General features: G+C 56.3%; 1 protein-coding gene across 1 annotated transcript; it reads left to right on the top strand.

Annotated features, from left to right (window-relative positions):
* Positions 1-1,714: 1,714 nt before the first annotated feature.
* Positions 1,715-19,139, top strand: LOC133354874 (protein-glutamine gamma-glutamyltransferase K-like). Its single transcript, XM_061572024.1, is given in 17 exon segments — positions 1,715-1,848; positions 4,563-4,748; positions 5,375-5,578; positions 6,235-6,495; positions 8,747-8,865; positions 9,396-9,503; positions 10,073-10,199; positions 10,202-10,246; positions 11,262-11,400; positions 11,771-11,874; positions 12,389-12,477; positions 13,258-13,411; positions 13,955-14,260; positions 15,039-15,199; positions 15,639-15,775; positions 17,556-17,676; positions 17,678-19,139. Coding segments are annotated over 16 exon segments (2,271 nt in total). The 5' UTR covers positions 1,715-1,848; positions 4,563-4,570; the 3' UTR covers positions 17,696-19,139.
* The last annotated feature ends 2,577 nt before the right edge of the window (positions 19,140-21,716 follow it).

Raw genomic sequence — 21,716 nt, 5'->3', positions numbered from 1 at the left:
GGTCATGTAGCCCACATGCCCAGCCACAGCATACCCAATCTGGTTGGCCGCATAGAGATGGCTAAACGGGCACGGCATGGGCTGGAGAAGAGATGGACTGATGCGGTACGGGAGGATGTGGAGCTGAGTGGACTTGCCGACGATTGGTATCAGCGGTGTCAAGATCGGCCCCCATAGAGGAGGCTCGTTCAGGATGCTACTGGGGAGTTGGAGGCAGTCGCCCTCCAATCACAACGGAGGGCGGAGGAGCGACGCTCACAACAACGAGCGGAGCGCCGGGCGCCAAAAATACGAGGCAGGAGCAGGCAGCGGCAGTGGCAACAAAGGAGGTTACTGATTCACGGTGCCCTGGGGTGCGTGGGGGATTATTTTCTGTTTGTTTCCCGCGGGAGTTCCACGCGAGCGGCAACGAGTTTTGTAGTCAAATTCCCTTCGCGGTGGCCCGTCTCGCGATGTCAGTCGGAGTCTTTAATTATTACTGGAGGAATCCGATTAGCTATAAAGCTCGTGTTTCAGATGTCCAGTCGGGGCACTGGGTAAGAGCGTTACGACAATCAAACAATACACAAACACGATAGGGGTGCAAAGCACAAGCAAGGTAAACAAGTCACCCAAACACAAACAAATAAAACCCTAAACCATCTCCCCATCCTACCAGACAAAGCTCACTGAGGTATTGAACTTGTTCTTCAGAAGCGATCTGGCCACAAATGATAGCTCAACAAAGTGGCTCATTATTTGGACATTTATAGCAGCCAACACTTGAGACGCACGTTGGTTCTAAACGTGGAGAGGAACCCGGAGAAAAACATCCACGCGACCACGGGGAGAGAGACGCAAACTCGAAATAGACAGCAGCAGGCGTCAGCCCTGACCTCCTGCATGCCAAGCGAGGTAGTTAACATCTCCTAGCCACCATGCCGCCCCTTTAATCAATAAATAAACGACATGAGTTCTAATTGCGTAATCGATTTCGAAGGTTCGGAAATGCAGCAAAACAACAGCGAGCGTGCGACCGCGAGGCGCTCGGTCTCGCCGCCCGACACAGCACCACGGGGCCAACGCTTCCCCGCGTCGACGCGAGCAAAGCCTCTGCACCTTCTCTGTGTCTGTTGCTGACGAAAGTCGCAGGATTGCGTTGCAAGGACCTTGAAGCGAACCCAACACCGCCCCAGTGGCCCACACAATCGGCACTTCCACACTGATCTGTGTAATTCTCATCATCTGGAATTTGACTCAATGAAGGGCTGGACCGCAGAATCAGCTGTCGTGTCTTTGTTTGTGCAGTCATTGGTGACGGGCACGAGACCAGCAACCCGCTAGGTTCGCGAACTTCAATCACGGGCTGCCAAACCCCTGACCTGTGGAGGCCCAGGTCGAGGTGTCGTCGGCCGGGGTCTCTGCCCTCTGAGCCCCCCCCCCTTCCTCCGGGGAGAAGCGTCAACTTAGAGCGACTTATTTTAAGCTCCAGTCCCATTGGGTCCCGCAAGTGTGCACGCCCCAGGCCAGTGTGGAGATTGGAAGGGTCGTGGCAGGGGTGGAGTTACCACCACATGTTGCCGAGACACTTGAGACTCGAGACACACCGCAGACACAGGCAGACACACACAGACAGACAGACACACGCAGACAGACAGACACACGCAGACACACAGACACAGACAGATACACGCAGACAGACACAAACAGACACACACACATAGACAGACAGACAAACGCAGACAGACAGACACACGCAGACACACAGACACACGCAGACAGACACAGACAGACACACACAGACAGACACACGCGGAGCACGCACGCATCCGCCGGTGTCTCCGAGTCACGCAGCTGCTGCAGTCGTTCGTAAGTGGCTACAATGTCAAACTCGCCGCCTTGGCGTTGAGTGAATCTTCATTTATTCTCGTCGTGTTTTTTGCGCCACCTGCGCCCGTTGGCGTTGTCTGTGGAGCCACTGAGTCGCGACTGCCACGTGCGGGTCGCGGCTTCGTGTCATCGCGTCGAGGGTTCGGTGCGGAATGCGATGTCTCTTGGCTATCGGTCGACATATTTTGGATGCGGTGTGGGTGCTGTGTTGGATGATTCGTGGTCTCTGAGTTAGACGTGTTAAAGGTTCTGTATTGGGTGCGGTGTGGGTGCTGTATGGGACGTGGTGTGGGTGCTGTATGGGATGTGGTGTGTGTGCTTTATGGGATGTGGTGTGGGTGCTATATGGGACGTGGTGTGGGTGCTGTATGGGATGTGGTGTGGGTGCTGTATTGGATGCGGTGTGGGTGCTATATGGGATGTGGTGTGGGTGCTGTATCGGACGTGGTGTGGGTGCTGTATGGGATGTGGTATGGGTGCTGTATGGGATGTGGTGTGTGTGCTGTATGGGATGTGGTGTGGGTGCTGTATGGGATGCGGTGTGAGTGCTGTATGGAATGTGGTGTGGGTGCTGTATGGGATGCGGTGTGGGTGCTGTATGGGATGCGGTGTGGGTTCTGTATGGGATGTGGTGTGGGTGCTGTATGGGATGTGGTGTGGGTGCTGTATGGGATGTGGTGTGGGTGCTGTATGGGATGTGGTGTGGGTGCTGTATGGGATGTGGTGTGGGTGCTGTATGGGATGTGGTGTGGGTGCTGTATGGGATGTGGTGTGGTGCTGTATGGGATGTGGTGTGGGATGCTGTATGGGATGTGGTGTGGATGCTGTATGGGATGTGGTGTGGGTGCTGTATGGGATGCGGTGTGGGTGCTGTATGGGATGTGGTGTGGGTGCTGTATGGGATGTGGTGTGGATGCTGTATGGGATGTGGTGTGGGTGCTGTATGGGATGTGGTGTGGGTGCTGTATGGGATGTGGTGTGGGTGCTGTATGGGATGTGGTGTGGGCGCTGTATGGGATGTGGTGTGGGTGCTGTATGGGATGTGGTGTAGGTGCTGTATGGGATGTGGTGTGGGTGCTGTATGGGATGTGGTGTGGGCGCTGTATGGGATGTGGTGTGGGTGCTGTATGGGATGCGGTGTGGGTGCTGTATGGGATGTGGTGTGGGTGCTGTATGGGATGTGGTGTGGGCGCTGTCTGGGATGTGGTGTGGGTGCTGTATGGGATGCGGTGTGGGTGCTGTATGGGATGTGGTGTGGGTGCTGTATGGGATGCGGTGTGGGTGCTGTATGGGATGTGGTGTGGATGCTGTATGGGATGTGGTGTGGGTGCTGTATGGGATGTGGTGTGGGTGCTGTATCGGATGCGGTGTGGGTGCTGTATGGGATGTGGTGTGGGTGCTGTATGGGATGTGGTGTGGGTGCTGTATGGGATGTGGTGTGGGTGCTGTGTTGGCGCAGAGGTGACGACTCGTGCCTCGCAGCAAGAAGCGCCTGGGTTCGATTTGTGGCTTATCATCACGTGGACATTTATAGCAGACAAACACTCTGACGCGTGACGATGATTCTAAATGTGGAGGAAAAAAACCGGAGGACCCGGAGAAAAATCCACGCGACCACGGGGAGAGAGACACCGCAAACTCCAAATATACAGCAGCAGGCGTCGTCGTGGTCGCGATCGAACCCACGTCCATCTGTACGCCAGGCGAGGTCGTTAACATCTCGTCACCGTGACACTTGAGTTGCCATGCCATGTTTACTTTTCTTTTGTAAGAAGCACGTGCAACATTTCTTTGCATAATTCAGCAAGCCCGAGGTTTGATGTTGGCCTGAGCGAACCGCTGTGCATCGACGCGAGGCGGTGGACGACTCGGTTTGTCGTGCAGTTCCATTTTCTTTACATTCAGCCAGTCTGGCGGCGGCTGCCTTGAATGATCCACAGGGCACTTGGTGCCGCGCGGACGACAATATCCATGGGATGCATTAAATAACTTCCTCCGACTTCTCGCTCGGGCGCAGTCTCCCACGTCTGGGCTCAGCCGGAGCTGTCCAGGGCTGAGCTCCCCCCCACTCCCCCCACCCCACTGCTGTCTTGTCTGCGGTGGAGGCGAGGGAGGGAGTCAAAGGAGTTGAAGTTTTTGGGGGCTCCGTAAGAAAATAAAATCCATGAGAAAAATAATTAAGCCATAGCATCTGCCATTAATCGTGAAATGCTTTGTTTTATAGAGGCCCCGTTTGTTTGTGGTGCCGTGGTTACGTAATGTGAAGACCGTGAGTTCAAGTCCCAGTCGGGGATCGACTCAGTTCCTCGTCCCTGCGGGGGGTCGATAAAGTGGATTCCACTTCTTGAGAATTGTTGTAGAGGATCGTGGGTGACGTCAAGATGTAGAGTACAGTACGTTAGTCAATCCACTGCTGGATGAGGGCCTCTCCAAACCACGCGGCTCACGGGGGTTATTTGACTGCATTTACCGCGTTGGTCGGTGTATATTGACGAAGGTAGCATAGACATGGGAAAATACTTCACCCGTAAGGTAACGAAGCGTCTGAACGCAAAGTATTGTGGCCTAGGGGGGGGGGCCTAACGCAACGGCAGCCGTCCCTGCGCAGCGCAAGGCCAAAGCGGCACCCGCCCGCGTGCGCCGGTGACGAGGCGACGTCGCTCCCGGCTCCTCCCCCCTCTCGTCGTGTCCAGGAGCCAGCATGTGGGAAGACTTTGGCGACTTCCACGCGGAGGCCGAGGGCTCCGGGGCGCGGAAGGGGAAGACCGCGGCGCCGCGGTCCTTCGCCCCGATCGACACGGTGCTCACCGCCGTCGAGGACACGGGGAGCTCCTCGTCCGACGTGGCCGGCGGGCGGCCCCGCACCACTGGACCCCCGGGTTCGACCCCCCCCCCCAACCCCCCCTGCATGCACACCTGTGCAACGCCTAATCAGTGCTGCCTACCTTATTGCAGACCAATTCAGACCTTATTGGTCACCCCGTGTCCCTTATAAATCTCAACGTTCATCCTCCAAAGTCCCATCACAAGGGAGAAACACAAACAAATAGACACAAAAAACTAATTTTGTTGCCCGTATTGAAACAGCTGTACGCCGAATAGACCCGAAAACTCGATTTCCCTTTACAAGAATGCGGTGAACCGTGTGGCTTGGCAGCTATGTGCATGGAACGGCCGCCAGAACCCGTCGCGTTCTCCCACGATGATTTCGTGACCCCGCCGACAGAGATGGGAGCTCTTCGCGTTCGTGATGCCCACGCATATCGGCCTTTCGATGTTCTGACGCGGTTGCTGGCTCCACCGCCAGTGTCTTCAACGAGGAGGAAGGATGAGGGACGTCAAAGCCAGCGGGAGATGTGTGATGTCCCAGTCTCCGGACGTCCGCGTTGTTCCGCTCTGTTCGCCAGCGCTCCGCAAACGCGACTGTCCTGGCCTCTTGAGTCTCCCACCTTGGTGGTGATAAGTAAAAAGACAAGTCCGAGTTGACTCGAGCCGTGCCGCGCAGGTGCGGGGGGGGTCCCGCTGCTGGGGGTGTGGGCCCTGGAGCTGCACGGCGAGCAGGACGGGCGCACGCGGCTGGAGCACCGCACGGAGCGCTACGAGACGCCGCTGCCCGTGCTGCGCCGGGGCCTCCCCTTCCCCGTCACCGTCACGTTCAGCCGCCCCTTCGAGCCGCGCTCCGACCGCCTGCAGCTGGAGCTCTACATCGGTGAGGGCCGCTCGCGGCCGCGATACGTCGACCCCGCCGCCCCACGCCACGTGCGTAGTGTGGCCCTTTGTCTGTGGGTCCGGTGACTGTGGGCTAGGCCCTTGTCAAGGGGCGTTGACCGGTAGGGCCCCCTGGAGGTACCACGTGGCAATGTCCCAGGGGGCACGTGAGGTGATTTATAAATGCGTGACATTATATCATGCCTGAGAGTCATTCGGTGAAAAATCACGTGTGAATCTGCCAACTATAAAATAACTACGATGACATTTTAAATCCATATGGGAACCTAGAAGGATGTAAAAGGCCTTTGTAAACTCATTGATCGTAAACAATGCGGCTTTCCAAGAGTAACCAGCGAGCGCGAACATATTCCGTGACGCACGCAGAGCGTCCGTTGAGTTTATGTTTTTATTCACTTGCGGTTAGCTAGTTAGGGATATGCCTCACGAAATGGACAATTGGTAAAATGTTGATGTTCATTAATGAATACATTTATTTCTCAGAACCACGTTGGGTCAGGCAAGGGAGTTACTCGGTTGATCCACTGGGCTAGAGGTTTTCCTCACCACGCCGTGGGAGTTTTCTCTGCGCTGCTCCATTTCCTCCAAGATGTTTTAGAAAACACTGAACCCGACGTTCTGCTTTGGCTTCCCCAGGAAAGTACCCGAGGATCGATCGTGGCACCTACATCCCAATCCCGCTGGCCGAGCCGGGCGAGGAGGTGGAGCCCGGCACCTGGAAGGCGACGGTCACGGGCTCGCAGGGCGCGCGGCTGGCCCTGCTCGTCCACACGTCGCCCAAGTGCATCGTGGGCAAGTACCGCTTCCACGTGGCGACGCTGAGCGCGGGCGGCCTCTACCGCTCGTCCCGCGACCCCAACACCGACCTCTACTTCATCTTCAACCCCTGGTGCCCAGGTGAGTGAATCCCGTACCGGGCTGGGCTGCCCCGTAAAAGTTCGTGGAACGTCGCACGCGAAACACAAGCGACTTCGCCTCTCGTGGAATTTTTTTTTGCGACACAGTTGCACAACGCCAGAGCCATTGTAACGGCTCGTTAAACACAACAACGAAAAATCCACCTTGTTCAGTTTTCTCCTTGCCACGGCAGTCCCCGTGACCTCGTCCTGCTGCAGTGGAGGCTCTCCTCACCATCGTGCCGAGGCAGGTCAGGTTTTCTAGCCCGTTTACTGCACCTCCGTGGAGTTCAAAAGAAACTCGTTTAAGAAACACCACCTTGTGACGGAACCAACGCCGAAGATCCCCTGGGGGTTTGACCTTCCGCTGTGGACATCCAGACCACAACGTATGACGACGCAATGGCCCGGTCCACAAATACAAAGGAGACATCACGGCGATTAACACTCTGCGGTCTGGCTTCACCACAGTCGACTCCCGGTGACCGCCTGCGATTGCTTCTGACCTCCATTTGGCCAAATCCGGGTCTTGCCGCCACCGCCGCCGACTGACTCACTCACCGTGAGCGTGCTCATGTGTGCTCGTGTGTGCTCGTGTGCGGTCGTGCGCGGTCGTGCGTGGTCGTGCGTGGTCGTGCGTGGTCGTGCGTGGTCGTGCGTGGTCGTGCGTGGTCGTGCGTGGTCGTGCGCGGTCGTGCGTGGTCGTGCGCGGTCGTGTGTGCTCGTGCGTGCTCGTGCGTGCTCGTGCGTGCTCGTGCGTGCTCGTGTGTGCGGTCGTGTGCGGTCGTGTGTGCTCGTGTGTGCTCGTGCGTGCTCGTGCGTGCTCGTGTGTGCTCGTGTGTGCGGTCGTGTGTGCTCGTGTGTGCTCGTGTGTGCTCGTGTGTGCTCGTGCGTGCTCGTGTGTGCGGTCGTGTGTGCTCGTGTGTGCTCGTGTGTGCTCGTGCGTGCTCGTGCGTGCTCGTGCGTGCTCGTGTGTGCGGTCGTGTGTGCTCGTGCGTGCTCGTGTGTGCTCGTGCGTGCTCGTGCGTGCTCGTGTGTGCGGTCGTGTGTGCTCGTGTGTGGTCGTGTGTGCTCGTGCGTGCTCGTGCGTGCTCGTGTGTGCTCGTGTGTGCTCGTGTGTGCTCGTGTGTGCTCGTGTGTGCGGTCGTGTGTGCTCGTGTGTGCTCGTGTGTGCTCGTGCGTGCTCGTGCGTGCTCGTGCGTGCTCGTGTGTGCGGTCGTGTGTGCTCGTGTGTGGTCGTGTGTGCTCGTGTGTGCTCGTGCGTGCTCGTGTGTGCTCGTGCGTGCTCGTGTGTGGTCGTGTGTGCTCGTGTGTGCTCGTGTGTGCTCGTGCGTGCTCGTGTGTGCTCGTGCGTGCTCGTGTGTGGTCGTGCGTGCTCGTGTGTGCGGTCGTGTGTGCTCGTGTGTGCTCGTGCGTGCTCGTGCGTGCTCGTGTGTGCTCGTGTGTGCGGTCGTGTGTGCTCGTGTGTGCTCGTGTGTGCTCGTGTGTGCTCGTGTGTGCTCGTGCGTGCTCGTGTGTGCGGTCGTGTGTGCTCGTGTGTGCTCGTGTGTGCTCGTGCGTGCTCGTGCGTGCTCGTGTGTGCGGTCGTGTGTGCTCGTGCGTGCTCGTGTGTGCTCGTGCGTGCTCGTGCGTGCTCGTGTGTGCGGTCGTGTGTGCTCGTGTGTGGTCGTGTGTGCTCGTGTGTGCTCGTGCGTGCTCGTGTGTGCTCGTGTGTGCTCGTGCGTGCTCGTGCGTGCTCGTGCGTGCTCGTGTGTGCTCGTGTGTGCGGTCGTGTGTGCTCGTGTGTGCTCGTGTGTGCTCGTGCGTGCTCGTGTGTGCTCGTGCGTGCTCGTGCGTGCTCGTGTGTGCGGTCGTGTGTGCTCGTGTGTGGTCGTGTGTGCTCGTGTGTGCTCGTGCGTGCTCGTGTGTGCTCGTGCGTGCTCGTGTGTGGTCGTGTGTGCTCGTGTGTGCTCGTGTGTGCTCGTGCGTGCTCGTGTGTGCTCGTGCGTGCTCGTGTGTGGTCGTGTGTGCGGTCGTGTGTGCTCGTGTGTGCTCGTGTGTGCTCGTGTGTGCGGTCGTGTGTGCTCGTGTGTGGTCGTGTGTGCTCGTGTGTGCTCGTGCGTGCTCGTGTGTGGTCGTGTGTGCTCGTGCGTGCTCGTGCGTGGTCGTGTGTGCTCGTGTGTGGTCGTGTGTGGTCGTGTGTGCTCGTGTGTGCTCGTGCGTGGTCGTGTGTGCTCGTGCGTGCTCGTGTGTGCTCGTGTGTGCTCGCTCAGAGGACGGCGTTTACATGGAGAGCGAGGCGGAGCGAGAGGAGTACGTCCTCAACGACATCGGCAGGATCTTCCACGGGACGCGCGACCAGATCGTGTCGCGCGTCTGGAACTTCGGGCAGGTGAAGCGTCGCGCAACGCACGGCTTGAACCCAGGTAGCTGTGGCGGAGTGTTCGTACGTCTGGATCAAGTCCACCGTAGGTGCAGCACTTGCCCCAACAGTTACAGGCTATGCGGGAGATCTTTGCCTTTTGTGTGTAGGAGCACGTTTTAGGGTGAAGCGGTGGCGTAACGGTTCGCGCACTTGCGCCGTGGACCTGGCGACCTGAGTTCGATTCCCAGCTACGGCTGACGTCAGCGCCGAGTCATATCAGATCTCTTCTATGTCGAAACAGCCCTTGATCAGCACTGGGGAAACAAAGGTGGCCGAGCGTGGCGATGGCCACCCACCCGCTAGTGTGCCGTGCCGGCCTTAATAGGTGCTCGCTAACAGCACTCGCCCCGACCGTCTGTTGAAGGCTATCTGGGGGACCTTTTGTGCTTTCTGTGTGTACGCGTGCGCGTGTGTGTGTGTGTGTGCATGTGTGTGCGTGTGTGTGCGTGTGCGTGTGTGTGCGTGTGCGTGTGTGTGCGTGTGTGTGCGTCTCTCAGTACGAGTACGGGGTTCTGGACGCCGCCCTCTCGGTGCTGGACTGCGGCCGCCTCCCGCTGTCCGGCCGGGACAGCCCCGTGACGGTGGCTCGCGTCGCCTCCGCCGCCGTGAGTCCGCAGTGTCCCCCACGTCATGGAGGCAGTCGCCCTCCAGCAACGGAGGGCGGAGGAGCGACGCTCAAAACAACGAGCAGAGCGCCGGGTGGCTAAGGCACAGCAAGTTGGCACAGTAGGGGGCACAGGTGGTGCATCGGGCAGTCGTCTGTCAGTCAACCCGTGGCACCTGGGTCTGCCCCGTGACCTCCTGCCAGCGGGCGTTCGACACTTCACGTGGCCTCAAGGTGCACATGGCCTGGCACAAGCGTCGTGGTGACGTCACCGCCACTTAGTGGTGAATGGCGGTTGTTGTTGTTGTTGGTGTATGCAGTAGCGTGTGTGGTGGTGTGTGTAGTGGTGTGTGTGTGGTGGGCAATACACGTGTGTGAATAGTACTGAGGGTTACCAGATTTCCTTTCGGGCAGTTCTCATGAATGCCAGACACAGTGATGTAGGATTGACGGGCACCTTGTACTCTCGTGGTAGTGCCTTGCGCCGACAATCCCCACTCCCCAAGCCATCTTGGCAACCAAGCGAGAGACAAATCCTCGCGCGTCCACCCCTCCTCACGCGCGTCGCAGGTCAACTCCCAGGACGACAACGGGGTGGTGGAGGGCTGCTGGGTGGACAACTACACGGGCGGAGTCGCCCCCACGGCGTGGAACGGCAGCGCGGAGATTCTGCTCGACTTCAAGATGTCGCGGCGGCCGTGAAGTACGGCCAGTGCTGGGTGTTCGCCGGAGTCGCCACCAGCGGTGAGGATGAGACCATGATGAGGACGACGATGGCGACGATGACGGCGATGACGGCGATAACGAGGACGATGACAACGATGATGACGACAATGATGACGACGATGACGTCGTCGTCAGCTGGGGGGGCGGCTCAGTTGGCCGGCGCAAGGTTGAGAGTTCAAGCCGGTTGCCGGTTGGTTGGCACAGGCCGATCGCGAGCACCGTCGTTGTCACCGCGGTCAGCACCGTCGTTGTCACCGCGGTCAGCACTGTCGTTGGAGTCGTCGTCGTCGTCGTCATCAGCGACGTTGTCGCCGTCGGTAGCGGCGGCAGTGCCGTCATCGCCGCATCAGCGCGTGGGTGGTGCATTGGCCAGATGTCGAGTTGAGCGGACTTGCCGATGACCGGTACCAGCGGTGTCAAGATCGGCCTCTGTGAAGGATGCAAATAGGCAGTTAAACTAAAACTATGTATATAAAAACATATATATTCTACCAGGTAAGGCCCACTGAGTTATATAACTATTTTTCAGAAGCAACCTGGCCATAAATAATAGCTCAATAAAGTAGCTTATCATGTGGACATTTATAGCAGCCAAATACTCTAAACGCGTTGATTCTAAATGTGGAGGTCAAAACCAGAGGACCTGGAGAAAATTCCACGCGTCCATGGGGAAAACATGCAAACCCCAAATATACAGGCGTCAGGGTCGGAATTGAACCCACCATCTCTTGTATACCAGGCGAGCTAGTTAACATCTCGCCACCGTGGCGCCAGTTGGAGGCAGCCACCCTCCAACAGCAAAGGAGGGCGGAGGAGCGACGCTCACAACAACGAGCGGAGCACCGGGCGGCTAAAACGCAGCGAGGTGGTGTATCTGCCAGTTAACCCGTAACACCTGGGTGTGTCCCGTGACCTCCTTCCAGCGAACCTTCCTCACTTCTCGTAACATCAAAAACGTACCTAGGCCTGGCACAAGTCACTCGGTGGCAGCAGCAGCAGCTGTTGTTGTTGTCGTTGTGGTGCGACGGTGCAGTGCTGCGCTGCCTGGGCATCCCGAGCCGCCCGGTCACCAACTACTGCTCGGCCCACGACCGCGACGCCAGCATGTCCTACGACGTCTACCTGGACGAGAGCCTGGCGCCCCGCGACGACCTCAACAAGGACTCCATCTGGTAGGAGCGTCTGCATACGAGTGCAGGCTTCCTTACGCGCGCGCGTGCGTGCGTGTGTGTGTGTGTGTTTTTGCGTTGGGAGTCACCAATCCTGTTCATTGGTGGGCAATTTCTGAATTAGTCCAGGGCCGCTCTTAAGATGATTTGCCCCGGTGGGGAGACAAAGTTCGCTGAGCCTGGTATTGGCCGCGCCTTCCCCCCTCGTGCACCGTGCTGGCGTTTGCCGTAACGCATCGCATACCGAGAGTCATCAACCCAGCGACCTGAGTTTGATTCCGTTAACTCGGACTGACCGGCGCGATGAAGTATGGCCAAACCGCACCCCCACCTCCAAACCCCACCAACCTACCCCTCCTTTGCCCCGCCGTAGGAACTACCACGTGTGGAGCGAGTGCTGGATGGCGAGGCCCGACCTGCCGCTTGGCTACGGCGGATGGCAGATCGTGGACGCCACCCCGCAGGAGAACAGCGAAGGTGACGCCGACGCTGCGCTCTGTGCAACAAACGCGGGACGGTGCGGATTTCCACTCCAAGCCCCCAATCAGCGGTGGTGGAAATTCAACATCGTAATAGCGAGGACAGGTCTCTGCCTTGAGCTTATCCGATTCATTACGCGGATGGTCCTGCCTAGCCAGTAGCTCGCGCTATTTAAAACACGGGAGATTCGTGGTGCGTGAGCACAGTTGGCAGCAACAAAAAAACGTCGATATTTAGGGTGATGTCCTTTGTGAATTTTCCCGCGGGTGAAGGCTGGTTCCCAGCTCTCTGCGCTGGCCTGCGTTTGCGTGCGACTCGACCTTAAATGTACAAACAGCGCCACTCGCGAGACAAGGGCAGGCCGGGCGTGGTGCTGGCCACTCACCCTTTTCGTGTTCCACCGTGACGGCCTTCGTCGGTGCCCCTGTTACTCGCGAACGGCACTTTGCCCCCGACAGTCCGTTAATGGCGACGTGGCGGGGTGGGGCTGGGGGATCTTTGTCTCCCGCAGGGATCTTCCGCTGTGGACCGTCCCCCGTGAACGCGGTGAAGAGCGGCATCGTGTACCTGCCCTACGACACCAAGTTCGTGTTTGCAGAGGTGAGTGGCCCTCCAGTCCGCGCCGCGTGCCGCGCGCCGCGTGCCGCGTGCCGCCTCGCAGCTCCAGGGCGCTCCCACTGCAGACGGACACCGCTCTGTTAAAATTGTAAAATCGTTATTAAATAAAGCAAACATTTAAATCTGATCGTTTTACGCAAGTGAAGATAAATTCACAACCACATCGCTTTAACTTGTGTAGGCTTTGGCGACCAATGTTTTTCATAAAAATATATTTTTTTTGGGTTAGATCGCATGAATATAAACGTGTCGTTAAACTCGCCACCACGCAACACAGCCAATTGGTAAGGTTTGTCACGTAAACAAAACGTTAATACTTCAGCACACCGGTGTGTTGCAGAGTAAAGCCACAACGTTTAAAATTTGAGTATGACGTTTCACTGGCGATTACAACCAGCTTCATCAGACGACAGCTAGAATTGTGAATAAGTCTTCCTGCTTCCGGTCTTTGTTCGCCATTTTCTGTTGTTGCTCTGGAGACTTTGAGGTCGATGGTCGATGTTCGGTAGCCACGTTGATGGAATTCGTCTGTTAACAGAGTGGGCCGTGTGAAGGCTGCCAGCATCCACTCCAAGCTCATGGTCCACCCTGAACTGCATCCGCTGCACAAACCACGGCAGATGCGGATTCCGGATGCACAAACGTAAAATTATAAACTCTCCAGGAGTGTGCGACTGCGGTCATGCAAAAAGACCTTACAACGTAAATGTAAATCTCCGCGCTCCCGCGACCGTCGTTTTGGCTCGGCTGCGTGCGCCGCAGGTGAACAGCGACAAGGTGTACTGGAAGGTGGGGCTGGACGGGGAGCTGTCGCCCGTGGACGTGGAGCGGAGGGCGGTTGGCCACTGCATCAGCACCAAGGCCATCGGCTCGGACAACCGCGAAGACATCACTCACGCGTACAAGTACCCGGAGGGTGAGCGCGAGTGCCCCGGGGGGGGGGGGGGGGGGGGGGGTAAATACATGTTGTGATTATGAGCAGGCAGGGGGATGTGTGTGGCCGGGCGCGGTGCTGACCACCCACCCCCTCGTGTGCCGGGCCAGCCTTCATAGGTGTTCGCTAACAGCACTTGCCCCAACAGTCCGTTCAGGCTATAAGGGAGATCTTTGTCTTTGAGCAGTGGTGCAGGGATTAGCACGCCTCAAATGAGTCCCTGGTGTGGTGTGTGAACATCGCCACTGGGGAGACAAAGGCGGCAGGGCGTGGTGTTGGCTGCCTTCTCTCTTGTGTGCCGGCCTTCATAGGTGCTCGTTAGCAGCACGTCTGTTGAAGGCTATGCGGGGAGTCTTTAGCTTTGTGAGCGTGCACTGTTTATTGGGGAGTGGCATTACAACGATTAGCGCACTGCGCTGCGAACCGTCTGAATAGCCCACGAATGATTGACCGTTTGAACGAATGGTCGAATGGACACACGAAGAATGAAGAATGAATGAGTGCGCGCTGCGTGTGCGTGCGCAGGCTCGGATGAAGAGCGCGTCTCGGTGGAGATGGCCTGCAGGTACGGCACCAAGCCCAGCCTGCTGGCGGAGGCGCTGGGCTCGCGGCCCAACCACGACGTCGTCCTGGAGGTGACGGCGCCGCCGGACGGCGCCCTCACCATGGGCCGCGACGTGGTGCTGGGCGTGCGGCTCAAGAACCACAGCGTGGACGGCGAGGAGCGCCGCGTCTCCCTGCTGCTGCACTGCGACGCCCTCTTCTACACGGGCGTCGTGCGCGCCGCCGTCAAGCGGCAGAGATTCGACGTGGACCTCCCGCCGGGCGCCGGTAGCGAACTGACACACGGACGGAGGGACGGAGGGACGGATAGACACATGGACACGTGGAGAGAGCTCAGCTGTGGCTGAAATTACTTAAATTAAGCTCTGGATTCGCTCCTATTATTTTTCTCTCTCCATGTATTGGAAGCCCATACACTTTAGCCTGACTCTGCTGATGTGACATTGTGAGTCGAATCCGGTCCACAGTTTGCTTGCATTGAATCAATGCCGCTGATGCACTCCCAGAAGCCCATGGGGCCGGTGAGTTGTGTCAAAATTACTTTAACGTTTTATTCACGTGGAGAGAAGGACATGTGAAAGAGATGTAGCATCTGCATCTCGATATGAATAATTTGTAACTTTGATCATTGCCTGCGTATCGATGACTCAATGTTAATGTGCCATGTTTTTGAGGGACTGCGGCTGTGTGGTGTTAGCTCGGGGTGGCCTGGGAATGTTTTGTTGTCATTATTGCTGCCTTGCCCCATCTTGATAAATCGGACTTATGAAATGAATTAATTTATTACGTATTTATATTTCGTGACTTGCTTTACCAGTTTCTCAATATTTTGCCTTGTTATCGTCTTTGTATTGTTTGCTGTTGGAACTTTCTGACCCGCCCATACTGGACATCTGTGAAGAAAGATCTTCATAGCTCATCGGCTTCCTCCTCCAGTCTAAATACAGATTCTGATCTGAGTAACAATAAGGTTATTATCATCTCTACATTGTCAGCCTTTCACTTGGCGTGCACTCACTCACCCCCTGTCACTCCTGCGGCCCAGAGCACCAGGTGGTGCTGCAGGTGCGTCGGGGCGAGTACCTGGCCATGCTGGTGGACCAGGGCGGCCTGATGCTCACGGCCACGGGGCGAGTGCTCGAGACGAGCCAGCCGCTCGTCGCGCAGCGAGCCTTCCACCTCACGCTGACGCCGCTCCGCATCACCGTGAGTCGCTCCATCTCGCCCGCCGCGGTCGTAGCACGGCGCACTAACCACTGCGCCACCAGCCCCTCCTTATCACCACCACCACCATCATGACTATCACCATCATCACCACCAGCTTCAGAGCCACCACCAGCACGACCACACGTGACTCCACATCATCAAGCAGTGGACATGTGACTTGTACCTGTATGTGTGTGTATGTGAGCTTGTCTTGTGTATGTATCTGTCTCGTCTGTGTGTGTGTCTGTCTTGTCTGTGCGTGTGCGTGTGTGTGTCTCGTCTGTGCGTGTGTGTGTGCATATGTGTGTCTGTCTCATCTCTGCGTGTGTGTGTCTGTCTCGCGTGTGTGTGTCTCGTCTGTGTGTGTGTCTGTCTGTCTCGTCTGTGCGTGTGTGCGTGTGTCTGTCTGTCTGTCGGGTTGCCGCCTCCCTCCGAGCAGGTGCTGGGCGAGGTGCGGAGCGGCTGGGACTTCATGGCTGAGGTCAGCTTCACGAACCCGCTGCCCGCAGTGCTGCAGGGGGTCACCTTCCGGCTGGAGGCCACAGGGCTGCAGCAGAACAAGGTCATCCGCCACGGGTGAGATTGTACGCGTGTCGACGACGGCGCCCGCCTCGAGCGGTAACCCCCGTCGCCGCAGGCACCGCGCTGTTGAAAAAAAAAATATATATATTTGCTGTACACAAAAACGTAGGCCCGTCGCAGAACGTTGGGTGAAAAAAAACCACAACGGTTCGCGAATATCCGCTGGGCCGATATACCCATGTACCCATGTACCCGACACATTCTGATTTGATGGAGGGGGGCCGAGGGGTGAAAGTCAACTCGGGGAAGAGGGGGGAAGAGAATCTATGATAGAGGTGTTTTGGGTTAGATCGCGTAAATGTATGTCCTTAAAACCCGCCACCACCCGACACAGCCAACTAGTAAGGGTTGTCACGTAAACAGAACGTGCTAATTTGTCACCAGTACAGCACACCGGTGTGTTGGAGAGCCAAGCCACAACATTTACAATCTGAGTACAACGTTTCGCCAGTAACAGTAATTACAACTAGCTTCATCAGGCGACAGCCAGATTTGTGGAGAAGTCCACCTGCATCATTCCGTATATAGAGGCGTAGATGTATTGACCACTCTTCTGTGCTCTTGCATAATGTGGGGGGGGGATGACTGAGGCAAAGTACATTATGCAAGTGCATTATGGGAGCCCTTTGAACCCATCTAACCCAAAAAACCTCTTATGGATGATATTGGTCGCGAAAGCCTACGTGTTAAACAGGGAGAGTATCTATCGTCTCGTTTACGTCGAAAAATCGCTCCGGTAGAACATTCGTTGTTTGTGTTGTAATGTAGGGGGAGGGAAGGGAGTGGCTGTGTAGGAGAGGGGAAAAGGGGGGGCGGGGTGGGGGCACCGCGCTCCATTTTTTAATTTATAAAAAAAAAGAGATCTGCTCGTATTGACCCTGTAAAGCAAAATCCACAACCGCATCGCTTTGCTCGGCCATCATCTGTTCATTTGTTCGATGTAGATCCCGCACCGTTCCTGTAAAGTGCCCGTGCTGCAGAGAGCACTCACGTAAAGCAGCACTTCACCGCGAACAGGCTTCCTGTAACGTCGTGTGAAGTAACTACGCCAATAACGACATGGCATCACAACACAGGAATGAGGCTTTGATTGTCAGTCTTATTAATATCACACTTGTTTACCCAGGGAAAATTTCACGGAGTGTCGTGACTCTTTTTCAGAAAGGTCATAACCAAGCGCTTTCAGACGCGCTTCTGCGGCCGTCTGGAACGCTCTTCCTTCCGATATTAGGAAGCCACTGAAGCTATGCACTTTTTGCTCAGCTACATTGAAAACTAATTTCTTTAGAATAGCTTCTAGTGGTTAGTTTGTTGTCCTTCCCCCCGCACCTCCGCTTAGCATATTTGGCTACGTACGGAGCGAAGCAAGTTCACCATGGGTACGCACGTACACGGGTGCGAGGGTTGCTTTGTACAAGCCGAGTCGTTTTGCGGTGTAACGTTTGAAATTTTTGGCTAAAGTGGACCACGACGGACAGGCGCACGGTGGACTTGCTTTTGCGAAAGCCATCACGGGGATCTTGTAGCGTCCGCCGCGAAGCCGAACGCGCATGCGCCGCGCTGTCTACGCTTCCCCGCGGGTTCTCGACGTGCCCGCCGCTGGCATCGTCGTCAGTTGTCCTCGGCAAAAGGCCCTCCCGTCGGCGGCGTCTCTCCGCACGTTTCATTTCGGGCGGTGCCTTCCTCCGAGCTCCGCTTGACCCCCCGCCCACCCCCCTACCCTGCGCGTGGCCCTCGCTCACTCACTCATTCACTCACCGCCGCTGTTTTCCAGCGACATCCGAGTGGGAGAGACGGTGACGGTGCGGGAGCGGCTCACGCCCACCCGCCCGGGACTCCGCAAGCTCGTGGGCAGCATGGTGTGCAGGCAACTCACCCAGGTGCTGGGCGACACCTGACCTCAACGTGCACTGAGCTGCGAGGTCACGGCCAGGGTCAAGGGGATGCCGCGGCCGATGCTGTCGACGCTGCCCACGGCCCGACTCTGCCACCTTGGGGTGCTGCTGTGGCTGGGAGATGTTAACTGCCCCGCCTGGTACACAGGAGGTCCTGGGTCTGATTCCGAACCCGACGCCTGCTGTATATTTAGGGGTTTGCATGTCTCTCTCTCTCTCCCCGTGGTCACGTGGATTCTACTCCGGGTCTTCCGTTTTTTTCCCCCTCCACATTTATAAACGTGAATTTAGAGTATTTGGTTTCTATAAAATGTCCACCCTGATGACAAGCTACTTCGTTGAGCTATCATTTGTGGCCAGGTCGCTCCTGAAAAAGAGCTAACGCAGCTCAGTGGGCCTTAGCTGGTGAAATAAAAAGAGTTTTTAGATTAGTGTCTGATGTTAATCCATTAATTGATGCTTCGTTACACCACAAACATATTAAACATCCTTTATATTCGGTTTTTGTTTTTATATATACTATGTGCATTTTGAGAGGTCGGTATGTTCTATGAGTTTAGGTCAATGTAAAGGTTTCTTCATGCCTGTAGCCTGCTCACTCGCTCGTCACTGCCGGCTGTGGGGCCACCTCTAAGAGAGACGGAGCACGGAGAGCTCCTGCCAGAGGGCCGTTTGGCCTCCTCTTCCACGCTGAGCCAGATGCCATAAACAAGCAGCCACCCACACTTGACCCCACCACACGCCGCAACCTCCCAGTCGTCGGTGTGGTGAACCCCTTTACACTGAACGCGTTTCAACTGCCGCGCCGGGAGGTCAAACCGGCGACCTCTGGATGGAAAATCCTCTGGATGGAAAATCTACTCGGACATCTGTGAAGAAAGAGCCATCATAGCTCATCGGATTCCTCCACGAAAAATACTGATTCTGGAATCCGGTGGCGCTGACGGTTATCCCACTGTGGCAGCATCTCTTGGCAGAAGTGAGGGCACATGATCCCGCTTCCTCCGAGATTGAAAACCCCGGCGATGGGAAAACAGAGACGTGGGGAGGGAAGGGGGTGGACACACAGATGGGCGTACGGAGCAACGTCCCAGCCCGAAACTTGGCGGCAGGAGGCCCGTGATAAGCTGAGGGGTTTTATTTTGGACCACGGCCCTGTCTAAGAGCACCACTGCAGCCCTCGGTCAATTCGGCAGGAAAATGTAATTACAGTGCAGGGGCACCGAAGCCGATCGGCGCGCCGTTGAGACCGCGGCGGCACTGGGTGCGTTACGGAGTCTCAATGTCACCCCGACTGGTAGTGACACGGTGACAGATCCCCGTTGTGACGGCAACCCCAACCACGCCTGCTTTGTGTTCTAGTCATGCCATTGCTGAGTTGTCCGCGTAGTAAAAAAAAAGCTTTCAGCTGCTCGTTGGTAATGATGATGGTGGGAGATTTGTTTTAAACTCCGCCGCTGTGCCTGGTTACCGCAAATAATTATAATAATTATACGCATGGCTAAGAGCCACCGACAAAGTGGTACATAATTTAACGAACCCAGAGCGATGATGGGGTTGAGTCAACTCTCGGCCAGGTAAACTCTCGGACCAGGGATTGAGGGCAAACTTCTGACGACGAATCGTGTTCTCCACTACAGTGGCACGTGGCTGGGTACGGGATGGGAATTGTGACGACTTTTTTTAAAATTAAATATGACAATTATAATTTTAAAATGTCGCATACATAGTAACTTTACGTCGCTAAATGTAGCCCATTACCCAGTGCGTGTCACGTTACCAAGAGGAGGCCATTGTGCGCCAGCGTCACGCTCCGAATTTTGACGGAAAAAAATTACACCGCAAATTCCGACAATTGAAATCTTCATAGCAAATAGTGCCCCTCTAGTGCGATCAATGAGCTTACGATCAATCACTCTTTGGTTCTTTCGGTAAAGTCACGAAAAAAATTTAATCAAATAATCGAATAAGACTGTTTGGGTTGCAATAAGCAACCATCATCAGGTAATAATGAATGAACACACAGACACGGAAACAACATAGGCAGACACACGTGCAGAGAGAGACACACACCAAGACACACCGAGCGAGACACACACCAAACTTCTGTTTGTCTTGGCCAATATCGAGTGCCGGGCATGTGGAAGAAAACGGGAGAATCTGGAGAAAAGCCACTCACACGAGGGACATTGCCTTCTTAGACATCGCGCAGTCCCGTGCCAATTTACAGCGCCTGGCCCGTCCTGCATGTCACCCGTTCAAGTAACACATTCCTGCGGAGGGAGCTGGTAGGAACGTTGGGTTGCTCGGTCAATGGCCAGGGTCAACGGCGGCGTGGTGTATTCCGCAAATATGGCCGACTGTGAGGGCGGGCACAAGCCGGCGTGAGTAGGTTAAACGTTGAGTTTTATAAGGGCACCAGGGGGTGACCAGCCCCTCCCCACCCAGCCCCACCCCTCCCACCCCCCACCCAGCCCCACCCCTCCCACCCCCACCCAGCCCCACCCTCCCCTCTCCACCCAGCCCCACCCCTCCCATTTTTGGATTCACGACGGACGGACGGAGACAATAATCCCCTGTGGGCTGGTGGGACCAGGTGGTTCCTACCAGTATTAACCAAGCTCAATTCTGCTAAGCCTGTCGATATCTGACGAGAACGGGCAATATTGAGGATGCTTTGGCCATCATCATGGACTCGTGCCATACTAGGTGCACTTCGAAGCCACGTGGAGTGGGAAATAATACCTTTGGCAGGAGCACACAGGACGAATCCAGATGTTGTGGATTAGCAGAAGTGGTGGTGGCTGGCAGATGCACTGCCTGCACTGTCCCCGTGCCCGCTCGCTGGGGCGTAGCCGCCCGATGTCGTCTCTCGTTCTGGAAGTCGCTTCTTCGCTCCCGTTGTTGCTGGAGGGGCGGCTGCCTGCTGCCGGCCACCTGGGATTATTCAACTTTATCTTTGGCAGACTTGTCCCGCAGCCAAACTACTCGTAAAACCACGACTCCCCACACACATCCCAAGACAAAGACACACACGCACCCCCCCCCAACAACACACACTCCAACACAATAGCGACACACACAAGGCAATTGTGCATTTCCACACAAACACAACGCAGAAACTTCACATACCAAGTACGCACACAGCCCAACAAACGAACCCCTTCAATAATAACGTAAAAGATCCCCCAAGTAGCCTGTTGGATCTTTGTGCTGTTAGCGAGCACCTTTGAAGGCCAGAATGGCACATGAGGGTTATGGGTGGCCAGCACCAGGTACTCATTTGAGGCCGAGTCGACCTAGGGGAGAGGCCCAGGCCCGGTTCAGATAATCGTCACCGGTGTTGGCCGTGAGCGGGAATTGAACTCGGGTTACACAGAGTTCACAGCGCAGCGCGCTAACTGCTGCACCGCCGCTCCCCACGTCCAATCCAACATATACACGGTCTACCTTGCGTGCACACACACAAACACCCACACAAACAAACACCCACACAAACACACACACACACAAACACCCACACAAACACACACACATTCCCCCAGAAATACACACGCCGACACATCTCGATCGCGAACACATCCCAACACGCACGGACAATTCAGCAGCAGCAGCAGCGCGCTCACGCACCCACGACACGTCGTGTAAGTTCAGCGAAGTAAATCCCTTAATTCACGCCCTGGGGGTGCCCGGGGAACCGCATGCCTGGGGAACTTTAAAGGGCTTGCAGGAGGAAGTCGCCCTGCGGTGCAACTTCATGGGCACGCGGGAGCTACGTGACGTTGACGCGGTGCCACGGCCTCCTGCCGTGACGCTCGCCTCTTGTGGGGTGTTGGTGGATCACGCAAGGGATTGCACCATGGGCGACACTCGTGGCTGCCATGGGCAGGTCAACTAAACTGTTTAAAACTCATGTTTATGTCACCCGGTAAGGCCCACTGAGCTCTTGTTCAGGAGCTGCGGGCAATCAAGTACATCTGCAAGTAGCATTCTCAAAGGACTTCGACTGAGCCAACATCGCAAGCACATCCACAGGACAA

Source organism: Lethenteron reissneri, chromosome 49 (assembly GCF_015708825.2).
Source record: "Lethenteron reissneri isolate LAM-NWPU_2019-01 chromosome 49, ASM1570882v1, whole genome shotgun sequence".
Classification (NCBI taxonomy): Eukaryota; Metazoa; Chordata; class Hyperoartia; order Petromyzontiformes; family Petromyzontidae; genus Lethenteron; species Lethenteron reissneri.
This window is presented reverse-complemented; position numbering and strand designations above follow the sequence as displayed.